This window comes from Sipha flava, unplaced genomic scaffold (genome assembly GCF_003268045.1).
Source record: "Sipha flava isolate LNK unplaced genomic scaffold, YSA_version1 3_pilon_pilon, whole genome shotgun sequence".
Taxonomy (NCBI): Eukaryota; Metazoa; Arthropoda; class Insecta; order Hemiptera; family Aphididae; genus Sipha; species Sipha flava.
Window position 1 is genome coordinate 519,812 of NW_020273108.1, and position 20,689 is coordinate 540,500.

The window sequence follows — 20,689 nt, forward strand, 5'->3', positions numbered from 1 at the left end:
AGAATATATTTATTTAAATATAATTTAAAAATTTAATTTAATATAGTATGAATGTTTGTAATCTGTTGATGAAAAATCGGTTTATTTAGTTTGGCAAATCAGGTTATCAGCTATAAATAACAACAGGCTTTTTCCTTTCTATTCTATGGATAGTTATCAATTCTTAAAATATTGTGTATTGCCACAAATACGGTATATATATATATATATATATGTGTGTGTGTGTGTGTACACAACCGTCAATCATGATATTTTATTTATAATCACAGATTTATATAAAATTATATATATATATATATTTAATAAAGAAGTACGGAAACGGAATGGGTATTTTTATACATGCACATTGCCAATGTGTGACATTATTTAGTGTTATCGTAGAATAATATAATGTTAAATTATCTTATGATAAAAATAATAAATAATAATCATTAGATATTATTTATAAATAAATGTGTTACTTATAACTTTATAAGTATTTTAATTTATAATATTAATTTAAAAAACTAGAGAGTAGAGATTAGAAGTGAAAACTATTCAGTGTTGTCAGTGTTGACTCGTTACTCATCAATTCGTGTTGTATCTATCGATTTTACTATTACTATCGTAGTGTCAAGTGTTATATTTAATAATAAAATAATGAGTAATATTAATAAATTAAAAAAATATGTATTTACTCCAAAACGTCAAGACTCAGAGCCAGAAACAAGTTCGTCACCCATGCACGAAAGTAAGTTTACAAAAGGAATCTATATTATAATAATATGTAAAATGTAGAGATATACTAGATGTTAGATAGATCTAGACAGATTATACATTTTAATAGTAATTAATTACATAGATTTCATTATCAGTTATTTATTATTTATTAATCAATACTAAATAATTGGAAAGTATAATTAAATGCCAAATAGTACCTATATGATATTTGGTTTAATTAATTTACTTATAACTGTTCCGTTTTTAGATGATGAAAAAAACTGTAAAAAATCAAAAATTATTGACTATTTTAAAACCAAAACTACAAAAATTGACACCAAAATTGTAGAGGAAAATATTAATAATCCAGCCATTTCTGTAGTCAATGTGTCAACACCATGTAAATAATACAAATATTTTATTCATAAAAAGAAGTTATTTAATTTATTTATTGTATATTGTATTATTTAAAATATGTTTTATTAATATTTTATTACTTATTAGTTTTTTAAATTTTTTTTTAACCATGCAAATAAATATACAAATACAAAGAATTGAATAATTATAAATTTTAATTTATGTATATAAATAAAAATATCTAAGCTATATTCTATATTATATAAATTATTATATTTATATAGGTAATACACAAGTTACATCTACTAATAGTAGTAATAGTAGTATTTGTGCCAGCATCATAACCAGCGATTCAGACATATCTGATTGAATATTTATTAAACATTTTATTTTATTTTTTCAATGTTTCTATATAATTATGTTAGTTTAATTACTTTTTAGGTGTAAGAAATGATACTGAAAGTATATATGATTCGTCAGATGTTGGAGATTTTATTGATATTCATCCAATTCCAGAAGACAAAAAGTACAGTTTACTAATTAATCCATATAAACCAACAATAAATTATAATTTTAAAAATGACATGGCATCAAATTCTAAACGTGCATTTAATTTGAAGTACTTAGAAATGTATGACTGGATGATTTATTCACCTAAACATAAAGGGGTTTTTTGTAAATTTTGTATTTTATTCAAACCTAATGTGCACAGAGGTAAACAAGGTTCATTTATTATTACACCATTTACAAAATTTTATCAGATTATTGAAGAGTCAAAAAAACATGAAAAAACACAGTGGCATAATGATTCAAAAGTTACAGCAAAATTGTTTTTAGACAGTATGAATTCAAAAAAAATAAATGTCATGGAGCAAATTAATTCTTCAGTACATAAAGAAATTGAAGATAATAGAAATAAATTGAGACCAATCATTAAATCAATATTGTTTTGTGGACAACATGATATTGCCCTTAGAGGAAACACAGCTGATAAAGGTTATTGAAATTTCGGATCGATTCAGGTGATAATATTTTATCGAACCATTTTGACACGGCCTCTGGGAAATCCAAATATGTGTCACATAGAATTCAAAATGAAATTATTCAAATTTTTGGTCAAGTAATTCGTAATGATATTGTATCCCAAGTCAATAATTCAGTTGCATTTTCTTTACTGGCTGATGAAACAGCAGATATTGCAGGGAAGGAACAGTTATCTATTGGTGTAAGATATATTGATATTAATTATGTTGTGCATGAGGAATTTATTGGATTTAGTGAAATACATGTTTTAAATGCAGAAGGTGTATCAAGAAGTATATTAGAATCAACAGAAAAATATGGTTTAAATATGTTAAAACTTGTTGGCCTAGGGTTTGATGGTTGTTCAACCATGAGTGGTAAAGAAAATGGTGTACAGGCAATTATACGAAAAATTTATCCAACTGCTTGTTATTTTCATTGTGCTTCACATAAGCTTAATTTAGTAGTTAACGATCAAAATTCAATTCCTGAAATCAGAAATACTATTGGTACTGTAAAGGAAATAATCAAGTTTTTTAGAGAAAGTATTTTGAGAAGAAAGCTTATTCCAAATATTCCATTATTTTGCGAGACACGTTGGTCTGAAAAGTACAAGTGTATACGGCTATTTAATAAAAATTTCATTGAAATTAAAACTGTTCTTGAAAAATTATCTATTAGTTCAGAAGCAAATGCTGTTACAAGAAATCGTGCATTTCAACTTTCTTCAGCCACATCAAATTGTACTTTTTTGATTAGTTTAAAAGTAATTGCTTATTATTCCTCTGTTCTAGAACCAGTTGTGACCAAATTACAAGGCACAAGTGTTAATCTTCATTCTGTTCATACATTTGTTAAAACTGAACTTCTTGGCATATTAAATAAACATAGAGAACATAGCATAGAGTATTTTAATACAATTTTTGAGGAAATCACTAAAGCAGCGAATAGCTTAGATTTTGTACTTAAAATACCTCGAAGAACAAATCATCAGAGTCAACGATCAAATCATAACTATTCATCAAATGATTCTATTGAAGATTATTACAGAGTATCCATGTATATACCATATTTAGACTCTATTATTACCTCGTTAAATAATCGATTTAATGAAAACAACGAGACTCCATTTAAATTATGTTGGTTGCTTCCAAATGAAATGGTTAAACTACAAAAAACTGAATATATTAACATACTTCAAGATATTGAAAATCATTTTAAAATACCTAATATAAAAGTGAATGGTTTGATTTGGTATGATTATTGGCAATTAAAATCACAATCATTTATAAATGATATAATGGTAGATCATAAAAAATTGTTAAAGGAGTGTGAATTTTTTCCTGCTGTCAAGAAAGGTATAATGATATATATTACATTGCCACCTACGACATGCACTGTAGAACGATCATTCAGTACACTGAGAAGAGTAAAGACATGGACGAGATCTACAATGAGTGAAGATAGACTTGATGGCTTATGTATGATAAGCGTACATAGGGAAAAAATTTATGATAAAAAGAATGAATATGTAGAACAAGTCATAAATATATTTGGTCTTAAAAAAAGAAATTTACGATTTTTATTTGTAAATTAATATTTTAAGAAATATAATATAATTATAAATATATATATAATTATATAATTTTAAGTGTCCAATTTATATTATTAATTAAATAAAAATTTCAATAAATTAATTTTATGGTTAATTGGATAAATAATAATTATTTTCTAATCTTCCACTTTGATATATAAAATGTAAAATTGTAAACCCCTTCCTACCTCGTGGTCATTCCTTTTTATAAATAGATTGAAAAATTTAAATGTTGTCCCTCCCTTGAGAATTGTATATGGGCGCCCTTGAATGGTTATAAAGACGACATTTTTATTAAACGTTTATAACACCATTTTCTAGAGTGTGAGTACAAATCGATCTTTTTTATGTAGTGATTTCTTGTTTCTAGTATCTATATGACATCGTAATAACGAAAAACACACCAAACGTGGGTTAATCAATTATTGTTTTAGTATAATTTTTTATGCATGAACATAGTTCGTCTCTATTCGACTGAATTTTGATGTCTCTTTTTTAGTGATATTAAATATTCGTGTTCAGAACAAACATTTTGAACACGAACGAAATTTATATGGTAAGTAAAATAATAGTTGTAAAAAATTAAAAATTATTTTCAACATGAAAAGGAATATTTTATTGGTTTAACACTGATAATTGTTTTTATACGACATCCATTAAAACTTGAATCTAACATACATATACATCAATTTTTCTTCTTTTTTTTTTTGGTTAAATATATTTTAGTTAAACATTAATAATAGTAATAATAATAATAATAATAATAATAATAATAATAATGGTAGTCTTAAAAAAAAAAAAAAACATAAAAAAGGTAATATTTAATTTTTTTTCTTTTCGCTTAATAGCATACTCTATACGGGGCGGGCCTAGAACGACGGCCGGTGCTCATTGTTCCGTTAACATCTTCTTCGTCAGTATCGTTGTGGGCATATGGTCCGTGGTGCTGTATCGGCATCATGAATGTGGTCTCGTGTAAATTTGTGCTTCTACAATCTCTAGGGTTTTGATTCGATCCACGTCTAGAACTGCAGTGATGAACATTATGCAATCATAATAACAGTATAATTTTTTATCACACATAATAACTAAACAGGGACTACGACTACACACTAGAGTTGCTAAGATAATTATTCTAGAAAAACATGTCTCAGCGATTGTTTCGTTCATCAAGAACTACAAAACCAGCGTACAGGGTTATAAAAACCATTATAAGGGAGGATAAGTCAGGTCGATAGCCTCCGTTATTAGAGGTCTAGGAATTTTCATAAACTTTTCTTTTTTAGAATACAACTTTCATCGTATAAAATTAATATACAAGGAAAATATAATATTTATAATAAATAAATAAATTAGAATTAAATGCCACATTTTTTAATTTGCTTAAGGGCTCAAAATGCTTAAATCGAGTCCTGTCGTTGCTGGAACAACACATAATATCATATCAATTTTGTACGTTGAGTGTGATTATTGGTAACTAATGATTTTTGTAGTTCGGGAAAATCACTTACTCGGGCAGGGGTAGCAATCTTCGTTTCGGTTTCTTCATCGGTTCACACGTTTTCGAATTTCTCTCGATGTCATCTAAACAACCGTATAATAAACAGTATTATTTATTTATGATCGGATATTTCAAATTAAAACAAACAATGTCGGATCTAAGTCTCAGAAGGTCGAATTACAAATACCAATTGGAGGCCCTTTGAAAAAAAAAAAAATGTTTAAATAACATTTTAATATTCACTTGACACATGTTTGTGTATAAAATAACCAAAATAAATGAAAATTAAGTATCTTAAATAATAGGTGAATTTATAAAAAAAGCATAAAAAATAAAGAACAGATAATTTTAAATTTTAGATTTTGATTTTGGAGGCCCTTTAGAGCATGAGGCCATCGAATTGCACTACCTACACCTCCGCTAAACCCGGCACTGAAATCCAACAGCTGCGAGTGTAAGCTAATCCAATCGAATCCATGTTCAAAACGTGTTAATTTATTTATCGTTGGAAATCTTCCTGTTGCGAAATCAATCGTTGCAGGCACTCAAACGTGTGCATGTAGATCAGAACGTCTCTCGCCCCAGCGATTATTATTAGTTCTCATTTTCTAACGAGTTGTTCTCGGATTTTATGCGGATAAGAGGTTCTTCCATCTTCTACGATGTTTACGCGTGGATTAGGCGCAATTGCAGTAACTTATAGTAACTACATTTTTGGCAAGTATCAATTTTTTCTAGGTTTCAAATATTTTTTATTTTGTTCATTTCGTGCAATCTTTAAATTTATCCCCCTCCAAAAAAAAAAAAAAACATCGCACGTCTAAGTATGCCGTTGCGAGAATATATTAATTATTCAAAACCCAAAAAAGCCGACAACAAAACGTCGGGCACCGTACAAAATTTAAGAGATGTCAAAAATTATCGACGCAACATGCGATTTATTTTTACAGCATTACTATCTAATTTTGCTCGTATGTTTTTGTGAGGAGATTTGTATTATTTCATTATTTAGTTTTTATTTTTTAACTCGACTCGGTACTTAGACGTGTAGAAGAACAAACTGTTTGCTGAGCACGTATGGTTGTCGTTCCAACACAGTCCTAAACATGATCCGACACGATTAACGTAACAATTTATATCATGTGGTTTGACTTACAAAACTCGTGAATAGAACTGCTTTGGCTCTTGGAGTCTTCGTTGTTATTGTCCGAATAGGAATGTGCTCGTTTCGGTATGGGCCGTCTCAAAAAGTTCGTGTAGTCCTCCTGCGAACAATACTGAAATTTATTGTATAGATCATTATTAAACATAGTACCGTCATATTGCTCGTTAAAAACGTGTTAAATCGGTATCACAGTGTACTCATTCGTTACCATTCGATTGCAGTTGCATATTTCCAAATTTTCACCGCAGTTGGTACAAAAATACTGTTTACTCCTCTTTGGCGATTTAGACGGAGAGATTTGAAATGTTGCGTATGGTGATATCTCGTTGTAATCTACGAACAGACCAAAAATCAGTTATTATTAATTATTAGTGTTATTACGCATATTCATCGTTATTATTCTTTGTCCGGTCATGATCATCGGAACACCTCATTACTAGTATTTAAAAACTTAATGTTACTACATATTATAATTAATCCGTAAGGCAACACGAACGAACGTGAATAGGGGTGCTCATATTTTGACGAACAATCGCGTATGATATTTTGTTTTACGATCATATTAAATGTCGATTTCAGATAAATAATGCATTTAACACTATTTTTACGTTGATTTTATTTTTCTAAATAATATTACTACGGTCAATGTTTTAATATTACTTGAATCTTCGTTGGCCAGAATGGTACTTTTGGACTTGAATGGTGTACAAGTTTCATACACATCCAAATGTATTTCCGACTTGGAACAGCTATTATTTTTTAAAATCATGTTGTTTGCTTCCAAGTGACGTTGATTCTTTTTGTACATAATCCCTTTTTTTTTTTAAAAAAAAAACAAACATAACATATTAAAAAAAAAAAAAATAGTTATAAATAATTCGTAATAGTATGCATAATTGACATTAATACTTATTCGATTTTGGATGTCTTTAAACGTGTTATATAATTAATGTATAGTTATTAATAAGTGTTTCTAGGCACCTCCGAAATGTTGTAAATGAGGCTCGTATTTTAACTAATGTTTCTCAAATTAAATGTAATTTATTATAAAATATTTGGTAAAAATAAATGTTATTTCGTAAAAACTTTTTCTGATTATTTAACATCTACAATTGATTAGAAAATTAAAAAAAATATTTATTAGGGATTATATTACAATATTAAATAAAAATTAAAGTTATGTTTATTTAATTATTTATACATTATAGTTTATTAAATACACCAAAATGTGTTTTTAAGATAGGGTCAAAAGTATTATATGCACCCCTTGAGATACATGTCTGCGAACGTCTATGATAGGTTAGGTAACTATAGTTAATAACAATCATGTATATTTTTATTGACATTTTCACAAGCGTATTTGAAAAATTTGAAAGGTATTATTTTTACTAGGTAATAATTTGAAATTCCACGATACTTCATATTTTTGACGTTTTGTTGGGATACCAACGAAGAAAAGTCGCACGATATTTTTTTATTTTTACAAAATTCAACACTTACTGTATCTATAGCATATTATGAACGATATACTGATGACGACGAGCGATAGTATTGCCAATGCGAGTGGCCACATTAGAGCTATGTTGTAGATCGTGTGCATAATCTTGTCGTTTACCGACAACGCTTCTTTGTCATAATTTCCTGAAAAACAAATAGTGTAATATAACATCATAACAGTCCGCGCGCGCGTTAACGCGATGCACCGGTAGCACATGTAACTTTTGGTCGAACCTGCGTAAGCCGTCAAAGTGGAAGCGGTGTACAATGTCGATGTCATACCGGCGGAATTGAAGCATTTCACCAGAATATTGTAGCTGGTCGACGGGCTTAAAGTTTCAATCGAATATATTCCATTTGGTGATATGTTTTCGTTTACTGAAAACAGCACACTGGTCATTAGTTTTGTAGACAGGACATGTGTCCATTGCCATTGTTTATAACGCGAGTTTTCGCTATAAATAACGCATTGTTAATAACGCAACAATGAATTATCGTTTACAAAACATTTTTATACATATCGACGCATTCGGGATGTAAACCACCGTTGGGTAGTAAATCAATTTTTACAGGCTATTCAAATGATCCTCTTAAACACAGACAAATGATTTATAACTTAAAGAGAGAGAGACACTCAGAACTCACGAATTTAAAAGATAAAACCATGGTTCAACATTCACCGCAGTATACTGCTTTATAATATTTCAAGTCGTCTTTAAAAACTTGATGACACCAGTTTTAAATAACTTTTATGACTGAAGGGAACACTAAGGGTACAACTATTATATGATGGTAAAAATTCAAAATTTTTTTGCATTGGTCTTTGTTGATATTATAGAAATTATTATGCATACAACTCCATGTCTAGAGTGAATACATAGAGTTCTAGTAATTTAAAGAATAGTTTATATTTTGTAATCGTTAATCTTTATTCATATAAATTAAATAATTTTAAATTAATGAATGCTAAAAAAAGAAAAAGAAAAAAATACTATTAAAATTTGTACTTTTGAGATGAAGAACACTGACAATAAAGGATTATGGTATTTTTTTCTTCGGGAAATGGAATTTTAAATACTCCGGGTCGATTAGTAATTGATGTGTTTTTGATTAAACTGTATTTATAAAATATTAAGTCCATAACACACTTTATTTTTAAAAACACCATAAACGTGATCGTTCATAATTTTGAAATATTTTATTTTTTCAATATTACTAAGAGGAATTAGTTTTTAAAATGTTTACCAACTAAAATCGAATATCGAACCATAAGTAAGTTAAGCCGTTCAAGTTTGTATTTAAGATAATATATATATATATATATATAAGTATATAAGCAAGGTAGTGTCCATAGTCGTTTTCTGCTACTTATTTAAATACTAAGACGTACTAACTTTTTAACAAATGAAACCTACGACACGGTTCCATGTTTAAAATTTAGTGAATGTATATAATATTGCATGGATATAAGATCGCAAGAGGACTTTGTGATATCAATCATTATGGTTGTAAAAACGATCGTTTTTCAACAGTGCACAAGGGCACAGGTACCCGACCAACGAGCGTTGTCGGGTCGTTGGAAATATTCGTATCGCACCGAATAGCACCACAGCCGACCCGAAGGGAATGTTAAAATTCCCTGTGCTTACCAGTTGTCCATTCCCTCTCGGTGGTTAGCCTTTTGTATACGGCGAAATGTGTGATCGGGCAATATTTGGCGTTCCATTTCTGCAAATGGATCAGAAATCCGTTCATCATCTGCTCGACAGCCTGCAACATACGCGCACACGCCGCGTTAAGCAGTTTTCTTGTATAACATTAAACTAAGATAGGTATACGGTTCCGGTGTATATTTAATACCCAGGGATGTCATAAATATAAGAAGGGTATCGTAAAATGTACGGGGGTGGGATGCGTTATCCGAGTAAATATAATTGAAAAATAAATATATTTTTTAGGAGGATGGGGGGTTAACACTTGTGGGGTAATATTCCCTTGGTCACCCTTCTGAAAAAATCACTGCACGACGTGATCCCGATCGTTGCCCGAATCTAACTCAACCGCAACAACGCGTAATGTTAGCCACGTACTTCGTTTTGGGTCGGTGCGGTCGGTGGTTTGCCTTGCAACGTCTTCACGTTGAACGGCCGGCTCTGCATGCCGTGGCCTACCCGGTTGCTGGCCGAAATGCTGAACGCCACTGTGGTGCCACATTTCACGTTCGGCAGCGTGAAAACGTTCGATTGCGAAGGCAACGATATCTCGGTGTACATGTTTTCCGGTTCCTGGAAGTGTTAAAAACGCGCGTTTTTAATTAGCTATTTTTTTGTTCAAAATCTATCATCCCGCGACATCGGGGCTGGGGCGGAGAGAGGAACTGCTGATCTGCCCTCGGTCCCACGTTTTCCGTTTCGACGGTCGTCAACTTACGTTTACGTATTTGTACGACAGCAGGTACTGCTGAACTGCGTAAGTGTTTGGCGCTTTCGTCCAGTTCACGGTGACGTTGGTCCAGGTGACGTTGACCACGCCGAGGATCGGAGGTTTCGGCGGTTCTGCACAGCAAAAACGAACGTGATTAATTAACCTGATCGATTAGCATCGTTTCATCGCGCCCAACGTCGTATCGATATTTCGCATTACGCGACGGCCGTGATCATCGATAGCGTAATTTTATTCGTTCAGCAAACGGTTTCCGAAGAGTTCCGTCCATCCGTCGGTCTTCTAACGTGCCCACACGTGTCGTCACCGTGCGACGCACGTGCATCAACAGCAAGCTTACTTTCGGTGATTCAAATGTAGTGACGTCAGCTTTGTTGACATTGGAGTAAACTGACCTATAATCAAATCTTAAGGGAAAGACATTATCTGTGTGTTTCGTCGGTCGGTTTTTTTCCAATGTTTCAATTTTTAAGCGAGTTTTGCATTTTTCAAATGGTAATATTTTACACGCTCATAACTCGCTTGAAAATTAAAATATCGGAAAAAACCGACAAATAAACCACGGATATTATTCTTTTCTTAAAGTTTGATTGTAGTTCGGTTTACTCTAATGTTAAAGCTAACACCGAAAATTAAGCTTTACTCGAATTACTGAACGCGAATTAGCCGTGTTGTACGTGAGTCGGTGCAGATGACACATGCGAGTTTGACAGTATCTTAACACGCGGCGTAGTGTTAAAATCAGTGGCCACATTTACTTGGACGCACAGCCCACTCGCTACACGTTTGGGTTCGACTCGATAAAAGCGGTTGGGTGTTCAACTAAATGGAAACGGAAATAGAAAGTTTTTCATTGTAGGAAATATGTTTTTATCGAGCGGAACCCTATCGATTGCAGTGACAACTAGCGGCTGCGTCCACGGACGCGTTGCCAAATTTTTACAATGGGTTCGCGTTTGAACTGAAATCAGTGGCTACAAGCGAAAACGTTAAAATCGTACATGGTTTTCTCGGTACGTTTATGGGTTTTTGAAAAAATTGTGTCGATAAACGTGTTTATTTTTTATTTTTCGTAGTGCCAACGGCAAATATTTTATAATATTCTTATTTACACTTTCTGAAGATATTCATTGAAAATTTCTACTTATAATGATTGATAGACTAGATTTTAAGTATTTTGTAGGAATTTGATGTTATGATGAGTGGATTAGAACTTTTGTTCCGCGATTGCCTAAGCTTTGAATACTTATTGACTACAAAGGTTCGTATCAGGATTGGGAAGTGTCAATATATTCAGAAATTTCTTATACATTTCTGATAATATAAGATAAATATAATATATATATATAATCATAATAAGTAACTATTAAATAAAATGAGGCGTTAAACGTTTTAATACAGAATTTATGAAATATAAATAATTTTGTGTATCCTGCGGTTTTCATAATAATCCGTTCGTGGAGTACTATTGACAATACAAATATTAGGCGATCTCAGTGGATTGTTTACTAACGCGCGTTAAACGTGTCTGATAATATAACGCCACTTATTATCGTGTTAAACAGCTACGTTGACGATGAAGTAATTGTACTTGCCTACTACTAGCAACGAAGTAGTCACGTTCTCCGACCCGTAAATATTCCGGGCCGTGCACGTGTAGTTCCCGGAGTCCATGCCAGTCACGGAGTCCAAGTGCAACGTGAAGTTATTGTAGATCAAACGTTGCAAGTCGATGGGCTGACCGTTGAAAGTCCATTTCACGTTCGGGGCTGGCACGCCGGCAGTGATACACGGAATATCGATGTTCACGTGCCATTTGGTTTGTATAGTGGAGTGGAAATTACCGATGGCCGCGGGCATACCTACAGCATGAAATGTGATGGAATTCCAATTCACATTGATTTCATGTGATATTAATAAAATGTTACATTTTATAATTATTCTGGACCTATTTTTTTATTTTTTTTTTTTTGAGGGAGCTAGTAGGTAGATGACTGACGGAAAATCGCCCAAGTGCTTTCGAACGATCGTCGGAATATACTCGTATTATAATATTTTAAGCTTCTCGAGCTGTACAAACACTTATTAAAAATTAATCCAATAATAGCATCGAGAGCACCTAATGTTAAACCTTTTCACTGCGACAAGGTATGGTCGTAGAGGGTAGGTTTCTCGATCGAAGCACTGGTGGGGGATGTCAAGGGTCATGCGAATGAAAAAAACGTTGAGAAACACGCCGACGTAGAGTAAAAACTACAAAAAGGTTAAGGATTTGTGTTCCACGACGAGAGTGAAAACCGTCGGTCCATTTTTTTTTCTTAAATTTTCGACGTACCAATTTAGTCGAGCGGAATGTGATAGGAGATCAATAAAATGTTTTACGCGGTTCCCGGAAAGGTAGCAGTAAATCAGAAACGGATGGCATGGGAGCGTTTTTTAAACAGAGGTGTTAGAACCGCTTAACTTTTAGTCGTCCAAATCGGCGCAACAAACAAGTTACGATGTGTACGTACTAGCAAGGATAAGAAATTCACGTTACTCGGACACTATACGTTCATACGATTACAGTAATATTGCGCACGTTCGCGCGTTATTTTAAACGCTTCCGGGCACGATGGGACACCTGGGCGACGTACCCGGAACTCCCGGTCCCTCAGCGGTACTGACGCGAGATGTTGGCAGACCAAATTCAATCAGTCGGGACGAGGCACCGATCAAGGGCGTTCCGCGCTGTGTCTACGCTATAACGACATAACGGTTACCTCCGGACTTCACGGTGGACAGGGTGGCCGTCGGTGACTTGTCGCTCTCGCCCACGCTGTTGGTGGCGGTTATCCACCACAGGTAGCTGTTCGAATGTCTGAACATGGACAACTGAATCTGTCGGATGTGCGGTTCGAACGACTGCGATTTCACGGAACCTTGCATGTCGTTTATTTTCTAAACGCACAAGACGACCGATGGTAAATTATTACTTTTACAATACGCGCATACATATATATATATATATAACTGTAGTTTCAGTGTTATGTGTTCGAAAAGAAAATGGTTTGGTCGAAAGAAAAGCCTGTACGGTAAATGCGTCGCGGGCCAAAACGATAACGCGCGACGGCAAAACGTTTATTCGAAACGGCGAGTGCGTTTTAAACTCGATGCCTTAACCTAAGTTCGGTATTTCACTGCGACGTTGATGACTTAATGATACGTAGGCATTGAAATATATATATGATACGTTACTATCCTTGAGGTTGAATATGGTCAACATTCGCAAGATGGAAATTGACGATAACATATTTCGTTTTAATTTTTTTTAGCACACCGCTGATATGTACGAACCAATGTAATCGTATCTACTGTGGTAGTGAAAAACACAGAAAATGCCTTGACCAAGATATTGGCAAATTTAATTGCAACGCTGAAAATACCAAATTTTGGTAACGCAATGATTAAATAATGTGACACATCATATGAGCGCAGCATTTTTATCAGCTATATAATTTTATAGATTTATTTCGAACAACAGTTAAATATTAGACTTAATTACTAACTTATAATATGTTACTTTATTACTATAATATTATTTATACTTAAATATTCCTCACATTTATAAAAACATAAACATTACCTCTCGTTCGTATAGTGTGAAATGTTTAATTTGACCGTTTGGTTGTTTCGGTGGAATCCAAGAAATAAGAGCCATGTTAGACGATAAAAGTATAGACTTTAATCCAGCTGGTGGTTCTGGTACTGAAATTTAATAAATAAAAACAAAACATTTACTGCTAGTGTTGAGTATTTGTATATGAGGATATCTGTTGGTTGCGTTTAATTAGTTATAAAATAATTGGGTATGTCATATATGATATTTTGTATATTATCACTATAATATATTATTTTATTTTATACTGTGATGGGTATGCGATATTTTTTTTCAAAAGTTTAGTATTTAAATTTATTTAGTTTGAATAATAATTATTTATGTTGAAATTGTTCGATGTATTTGACGGCATCTGCACAATATTAACTCACATGATGGTGTGCAATATTGAATTAAATTAAATCGGTGTGGAAAATAAATAAAAGATAATTGTTTAAACATCTTACAGCTTTCTGAAGTTTTGCATATAAGAGGTTTGCTTGATTTGCCAGGCCCTTGAATTGTGTTTACTTTGATGGAGAATACGTATTCAGTATATGTATCAAGATTGGAAATTGTTGCATCATCACCATTATGAAAAACTTCTATTTCATTGTATTCGCCTGAAAATAATAGAGAGTGATTAACAAAAATTATTATATCATGCAAAATAGTAATTAATAGAAACAATGCATCAGTAACATGCAATTTAAATTATAGCAGATCAACTTCAGTGTTTTTTTCGGTCGACATTGTATATAAATAATTTGAGTTTATCAAAATATATAATTTTCCAATGAAAATATTAAAATTAAAATCTTTATTGTATTATTTTAATATTGTTCAATAAAATGGCTTGATTATTATTTTATTTTATTCTGAAAATATTTAAAATTTGATACGAAGAGTTTCATACTATGTTATAGGGATTTAAATAAAAATGTAATAATCAAAAATCAATTATAATAAATACACGTTTAAACTGACATCTAACATGAATCAATATTTTACATAAATTTTATAAAATTTAAACGAATTATTAAATAAATCTACACTGCAGTTTAGAATATTCACTTTTAGTTAAAAAAAATAAGTGTTGTCTACTTTTTAAAAAAATCGACTGGCTTATAAATATTATTTTGTGCGTCGTCAGATAAATTATTAATATTATTAGGTATTTCCGATATTTCTTTAAATAATACATTGGACAACATAATAATCCAGCGAGTAAATATAAAACACAGTGAATTATTAATTGATTCATGTGTATTATTATGGTTTTAAAACATTATTACATCAATCTTTCATTCGTGTTTGTCGGCGGAATAGATTGGTATTATTTTAAGTAACTATAATCAGACTATTGTTAACGGATGTCAAAATATTCGAATATATACGAGAACAATAGTGAAAAACACTCTAAAAAATGAATGCAAGGAAAGAGCAATAATGGAATGTTTAGTGTACAATATATTATATTGATCATATAGTTTATGACTCATAACTCACACGATGTACAACGTATCTCTAAGTGTAGGTGTTTTACGAATTCTACGCAGTACGTACACTGTACAATCCATAACAAATATAAATTACGTTTCATGATTCTGTGGTGTATGGTTTTAAGATAATTAAAAAAATAAAAATAAATAAATAACAAAAATTTGGTGTACTTGAAGACAGCGAATAAAAATAAGAATAAATAAGTACTATTAGTGTTCTGTGGTATTTGTATTCGCAGATAATTTGATGAATTTTAAGATTTAAATGTTCTTAATTACACTGTTAATTAATTTTCATGCTGAACAAATAACTATATTTGTCGTTTGATATTATCTAACGCATTAGATATATTAATATTTTTTAATTATTGTATTTTGAAAGGCAATACCAGTCTTTTTTTTAATAATTCGCCAGAAGGCATAAATCATTTAGGAGTATGTATTTCACTAACGTTTTTCTTCTATCGTGACTCTGGTGATGTACATATTATTATTGTAAAAAAAAGAGGAAACAAATACGAAACAATATTTACAATGATTATATTTCGTTTTCTTAAGTCTTGAAATTACATTTTAGATTTTTTTTTTTTTTTGCTTGTGTTGTGAGACAAATGACATTATATTTATATATATATTTGACCGAGCCAGCAAAAATGTTAAGATGTGGCATTATATGTTTACTTTTTTTATTTGAAACTCTGCAGTTTACCTACTGTAAACATACGGTATCCTTTGGCACCGAAAAGCTTTAATTGAATTCCAACATACACCGTATGCAATTTTGCCGTTGGCTTTTGGCCAAATAAAATGTAGAAAGGTGTATGAATCAACGGCGGAGCTATAATTTTATTCACTGTTACACCAGGTGTGCGTAAACACTATTTCGCAAGGATTCATTTAGGCGTTAAAACAATATAGTTTTATCAGGTTCATAACGTAAAAAACTAGACAAGGAAATAATTAATCGGTGGTGGCATTACAGATGATGATATACGAGGTCTGTTCAAAAAGTACCAGGATTTTATTTTTAATAATTACAAAAATGAAGTTACATATTATTTAAAGACATCGCCTTCAAAATACTCTCCTCTAGACGATATGCAGTGGTTCCAGCGATCTTGCCATTTTTCGAAAGTCCTTTGGAACTGTTCTAAAGTTATAGCTTTGAGTTCTGTTGCCGTATTCGCTTTAATTTCCTCTACATCTTGAAATCGTTGTCCTTTAAGCGCAGATTTTAATCTCGGGAAAAGAAAAAAATCGCATGGGGCTAGATCAGGAGAATAGGGAGGGTGCGGGACCACAGGTATTTTTTTTCAGCCAAAAATTCACGAATTGACAAAGCTGAATGTGCTGGCGCATTGTCGTGATGAAGAAACCAGGTTCCACTTCGCCATTTTTCTGGGCGCTTTTTGCGGATTCTTTCTCGCAAACGTATTAATACATCTTTATAGAATACCTGATTGACTATTTGTCCATGGGGCACAAATTTATAATAAACAATACCTTCAATATCAAAAAAAACAATCAGCATTGTCTTGACATTCGATCTCACTTGGCGAGCTTTTTTTGGTCGAGGGGAAAATTTTGTTTTCCACTGAGATGACTGTAACTTTGTTTCTGGATCGTACCCATAAACCCATGTCTCATCCCCTGTGATGATGTTTTTAATGAAATTAATATCAGCAGATCGATTTTTAAGGTCTTTACAAATCGTTAAACGATTTTCCTTTTGTTCCGATGTCAACAACCGCGGAACGAATTTAGCAGCTACCCTTCTCATTTGTAAATTTTCTGTTAAAATTTCATGACAAGATCCAATTGAGATTCCTGCCTCATTTGCTAACTCACGAACAGTTAATCTGCGGTCATTTCGCACTTTTTCGTAAATGTTTGCCACAACATCATCGTTTCTGGATGTCGACGGTCTTCCCGTACGTGGATCATCTTCAGTTGACTGTCGACCATCCTTGAAACGTTTAAACCACTCGAAAATAACGGAGCGACTTAAAGAATCGTCCCCAAAAGCAGTTTTAATCATTGTGTACGTTTCAGTTGCATTTTTACCAAGTTTCAAGCAAAACTTGATGCACACACGTTGTTCGTTAATTTCAGACATGACGAAAACGGAGATCGAAACAAACTGACTAGATTTAACCACGTATAATATTAAACTGAGATAAGATAGCGACTTCGGGTTTTGTTCAAAATATTATCTAATACGTTGGGAATATATCTATTTATAATTTAAAACGTTATCATGTATAGATTAGCCTCAATAACATTTGTCCTGGTACTTTTTGAACAGACCTCGTATTACATTGGTGATTTTCATTTCACTGTTGAATTCGTAAAAAAAAAAAAAAAACAATTTTTATCATTGTATTCATATACACAGGATGTGGAACGAGGATTTGATTATTTAAATTATTGGTTTCATCTCACATAAAAATAGTAAATCTTCGTGGAGTAATAATCATGTAAATGTTGTTTATAAATATATAGAAAAAATAAGTAAATCGAGACGTTTCGATATAACGTTGGAAGTTTGTTCTTGTTTAATGGTCTTGTTATATGTAATTTATATTTTTAAATATCAATGTTTATCTGATAAATTATTCAAACCATTATAAATTAATTATAGTTATTTTAATCTAATTGCTAAAAAAAAATTTCCATCGATTTAATTGATTTTAATATTTAGAACATTCATGATTACGGTAAACTCTACGCAAACATAAAATATAAAATAAGTGATGAATATAAAACATATTACTATGGCCAATAAATTAAAACAAACGAAATGTTAGGAAATTCAAAAAAAAAAAAATTATTATCTGATAAAAGTGTATAATAATAATAATTGATATATGTTGTTTTGAAGTATGAAATCAAACACATTTGTTTATTAAATCTTTTCAAAAGGAATTAAATTCGAATTAAGTATCTATGTTATGAATACCAAATTTATTTTTAAAATAAATTATTTATTTATATACGATGGAATTCAAAATATAGTGGTAAAAAATTTCTTATAATAATATTTGTGAAATAATTAGCTCGATGTAATTGAAAATTAAAATACGAAAAATAATAATTTGTACGTAAAATTTTAAAACTGAATAAATACATTCTCATTATATTATAATTATATTATATATAATTATATATAATATATATAATATATATATATTTATTATAATATAGCCCTCTATATTTATGTGTAAATTTATGATTTGAAAAAACCCTAATTAGAAATTAATAATTACATATTTTATATAGTGACCTGAAGAACACTATAACACTAAGTAAAAAAATCACTAACAACAATTGCGTACTTCGTTTATATTGATAAAGTTTATATATTCGTTTAATTAGTATACTATTTAATATTTTCTAACTGAATAAATTAAACTACGCAGAAAATAATATAAAGTCAGTTATAATATTATATATAACACCGTTAGACCGTGGTTATAAGAGAGAAGTTAATTTAAGTTTTTTAAATGTGTTTCGAGTCACTAACACAGTGTTGGTAAATATATGAATCGATGTTTACAAAGCTGTATAATTACTCAAAGTTAATGCATTTACGGCCCTCGAGTAAAGGGTTGTTTATTAAAATATTGTAACGCAAATTTAAATACTTTGAAATCATTTCGCATAACTTAATTAAGATACGGAAATCATTTTCGCTGCATAAATTACGGTAACATTTACCGACGACATATAATGGTGCTAATTACATAACATATTACTACACACCTGTAACCCAATGAAAGTATTGTAAATTTTGCTGTTTGCGTTTTAGTAATGTCGTATTTGTATTCGAATGCAAACACATTCCTGTTGATTAAATCGATAAATTTCATTAACCGTTATCCGGAAGTATGATGCTAAAATCCGGCAATCGATAAAATAAACGAAGAGAAACGGTATGTTGCGGTACTGCAATACTGTCGAGCAACGATAGGTTTTCAAATTTGTCAATTTCCGTTTTGAAAGAAATTTCAAGATCGGCCGATAACATCGGGACAAGATCCATGCTAATGTGCCCTGAAAACTCTTATCGCAACTCGAAAATAAAGCAAGTCAATAAAATTCAACGAACATAGCAGAAGAAAAAAGTACGCGGAGTAAGGAATGTAGACATCGCCGATCGGCATTTGTTGTACGTTTTTTCTGGAGTTTAGTGCCAAGAACATAATGCTGTTTGCTTACACGGAGAGTGCAACGTGTATATTTGAAAATGTAAACGATCAGCGTTCAAACGCAATACGCGCAAGTTAGACGTTCCACGATAAACATATACTTTTATACAACTTACTTATCAAGTCGTCGGGAGGCACTACTTTCGAATAGGTGAGCACGTATCCTTGAACGTAGTTGTTCATCAAATTGTTCGCGTTTAAGTCGGTCCACCGTAATCTTACACTGTTCGGGGTTGTGAAGTTGCACGTCAAATCGTCCGGCGGGGATCCCAATACTACGAGGAATGGTTCAAAGGGACAATAATGGATGTATAAGTAAATGTGACACTTAATAAGGTCGTCTGGTTTTCCGCTCACCTTTGATCTCTAATTCCATAGCCGCTTCGTGTTTGCCCAGCGAGTTCTCGGCCACGCACACGTACCGCCCCGAGTCTGCTGCGTTCACTTTACTGATGATCAGTTTGGATTTCACGGACGTATCGGTGTACATTTCTTCCACGTTGTATCTAAATATAAAATTAAATATAATTTTTTTCGTTCAAATTATACACTTCAACATTTGATTTCCAATAAAAGTGTATCGATTGAAATATTACTGCTGTAATGCGTACACTCTTAACTCTTACTACTTACTACTCACGTTGCGCACTGATTAAATCCAACAGTTGTGATTTATGTATTATTTATTACTAGACTTAGTGACTTCTAGGATTTGCATATTTTGTTTGAAAGATTAATAAATCAAAAGAGTCGGGTAGAAATACTGTTTCTGATGTAAGGAATCTAAATTCTAAATTTTATTTTGCATGTATTTGCATATTTTGCAGTGTTTTGTTTTTAGAGCATATTTTAGTTGTATGTAGCTTTTAAGTGCTATAAAAGGTCATGTCATATCATTTCTACTCGTATATTTTATTGTATGCAACGTATTTTTTTTATTTTTTATTTCTTGACGATCTAACATATGATAATCTAGTATTTTTAAAGTATGCGAATAACCACCACAGATTTATGTTTGAAAATATAAGAAAGTATCTAATAGTACTGTGCTATTGAAGGAAAAA

The 20,689-nt window shown here is 31.5% G+C and overlaps 2 protein-coding genes across 5 annotated transcripts in view; one reads left to right on the forward strand and one right to left on the reverse strand.

Moving 5' to 3' along the window:
• Window positions 1-720: 720 nt before the first annotated feature.
• Window positions 721-4,237, forward strand: LOC112688743 (52 kDa repressor of the inhibitor of the protein kinase-like). The gene is made up of 6 exons (XM_025562094.1): window positions 721-730; window positions 1,498-1,675; window positions 1,769-2,052; window positions 2,178-2,688; window positions 2,761-3,241; window positions 4,196-4,237. The coding sequence occupies exons 1-6, from the start codon at window positions 721-723 to the stop codon at window positions 4,235-4,237; spliced, it is 1,506 nt and encodes a 501-aa protein (XP_025417879.1).
• Window positions 4,238-4,441: 204 nt separating this feature from the next.
• Window positions 4,442-20,689, reverse strand: part of LOC112688762 (Down syndrome cell adhesion molecule-like protein Dscam2) — a 366,044-nt gene continuing 349,796 nt past the window's right edge. For 3 of the 4 annotated variants that reach the window (XM_025562113.1, XM_025562115.1, XM_025562112.1), the window contains 16 exons: window positions 19,983-20,131; window positions 19,742-19,900; window positions 14,383-14,538; window positions 13,904-14,025; window positions 13,041-13,218; window positions 11,874-12,140; window positions 10,267-10,391; window positions 9,927-10,121; window positions 9,486-9,606; window positions 8,071-8,214; window positions 7,840-7,980; window positions 7,000-7,152; window positions 6,548-6,672; window positions 6,331-6,451; window positions 5,185-5,257; window positions 4,442-4,701 (listed from right to left, as the gene is read on the reverse strand). In XM_025562113.1, the coding sequence (XP_025417898.1) occupies window positions 4,515-4,701; window positions 5,185-5,257; window positions 6,331-6,451; window positions 6,548-6,672; window positions 7,000-7,152; window positions 7,840-7,980; window positions 8,071-8,214; window positions 9,486-9,606; window positions 9,927-10,121; window positions 10,267-10,391; window positions 11,874-12,140; window positions 13,041-13,218; window positions 13,904-14,025; window positions 14,383-14,538; window positions 19,742-19,900; window positions 19,983-20,131 (2,416 nt within the window). In that variant the 3' untranslated portion in view covers window positions 4,442-4,514. The remainder of the gene's footprint in view (window positions 4,702-5,184; window positions 5,258-6,330; window positions 6,452-6,547; window positions 6,673-6,999; window positions 7,153-7,839; window positions 7,981-8,070; window positions 8,215-9,485; window positions 9,607-9,926; window positions 10,122-10,266; window positions 10,392-11,873; window positions 12,141-13,040; window positions 13,219-13,903; window positions 14,026-14,382; window positions 14,539-19,741; window positions 19,901-19,982; window positions 20,132-20,689) is intronic. The other variant, XM_025562116.1, reaches the window with a different exon arrangement.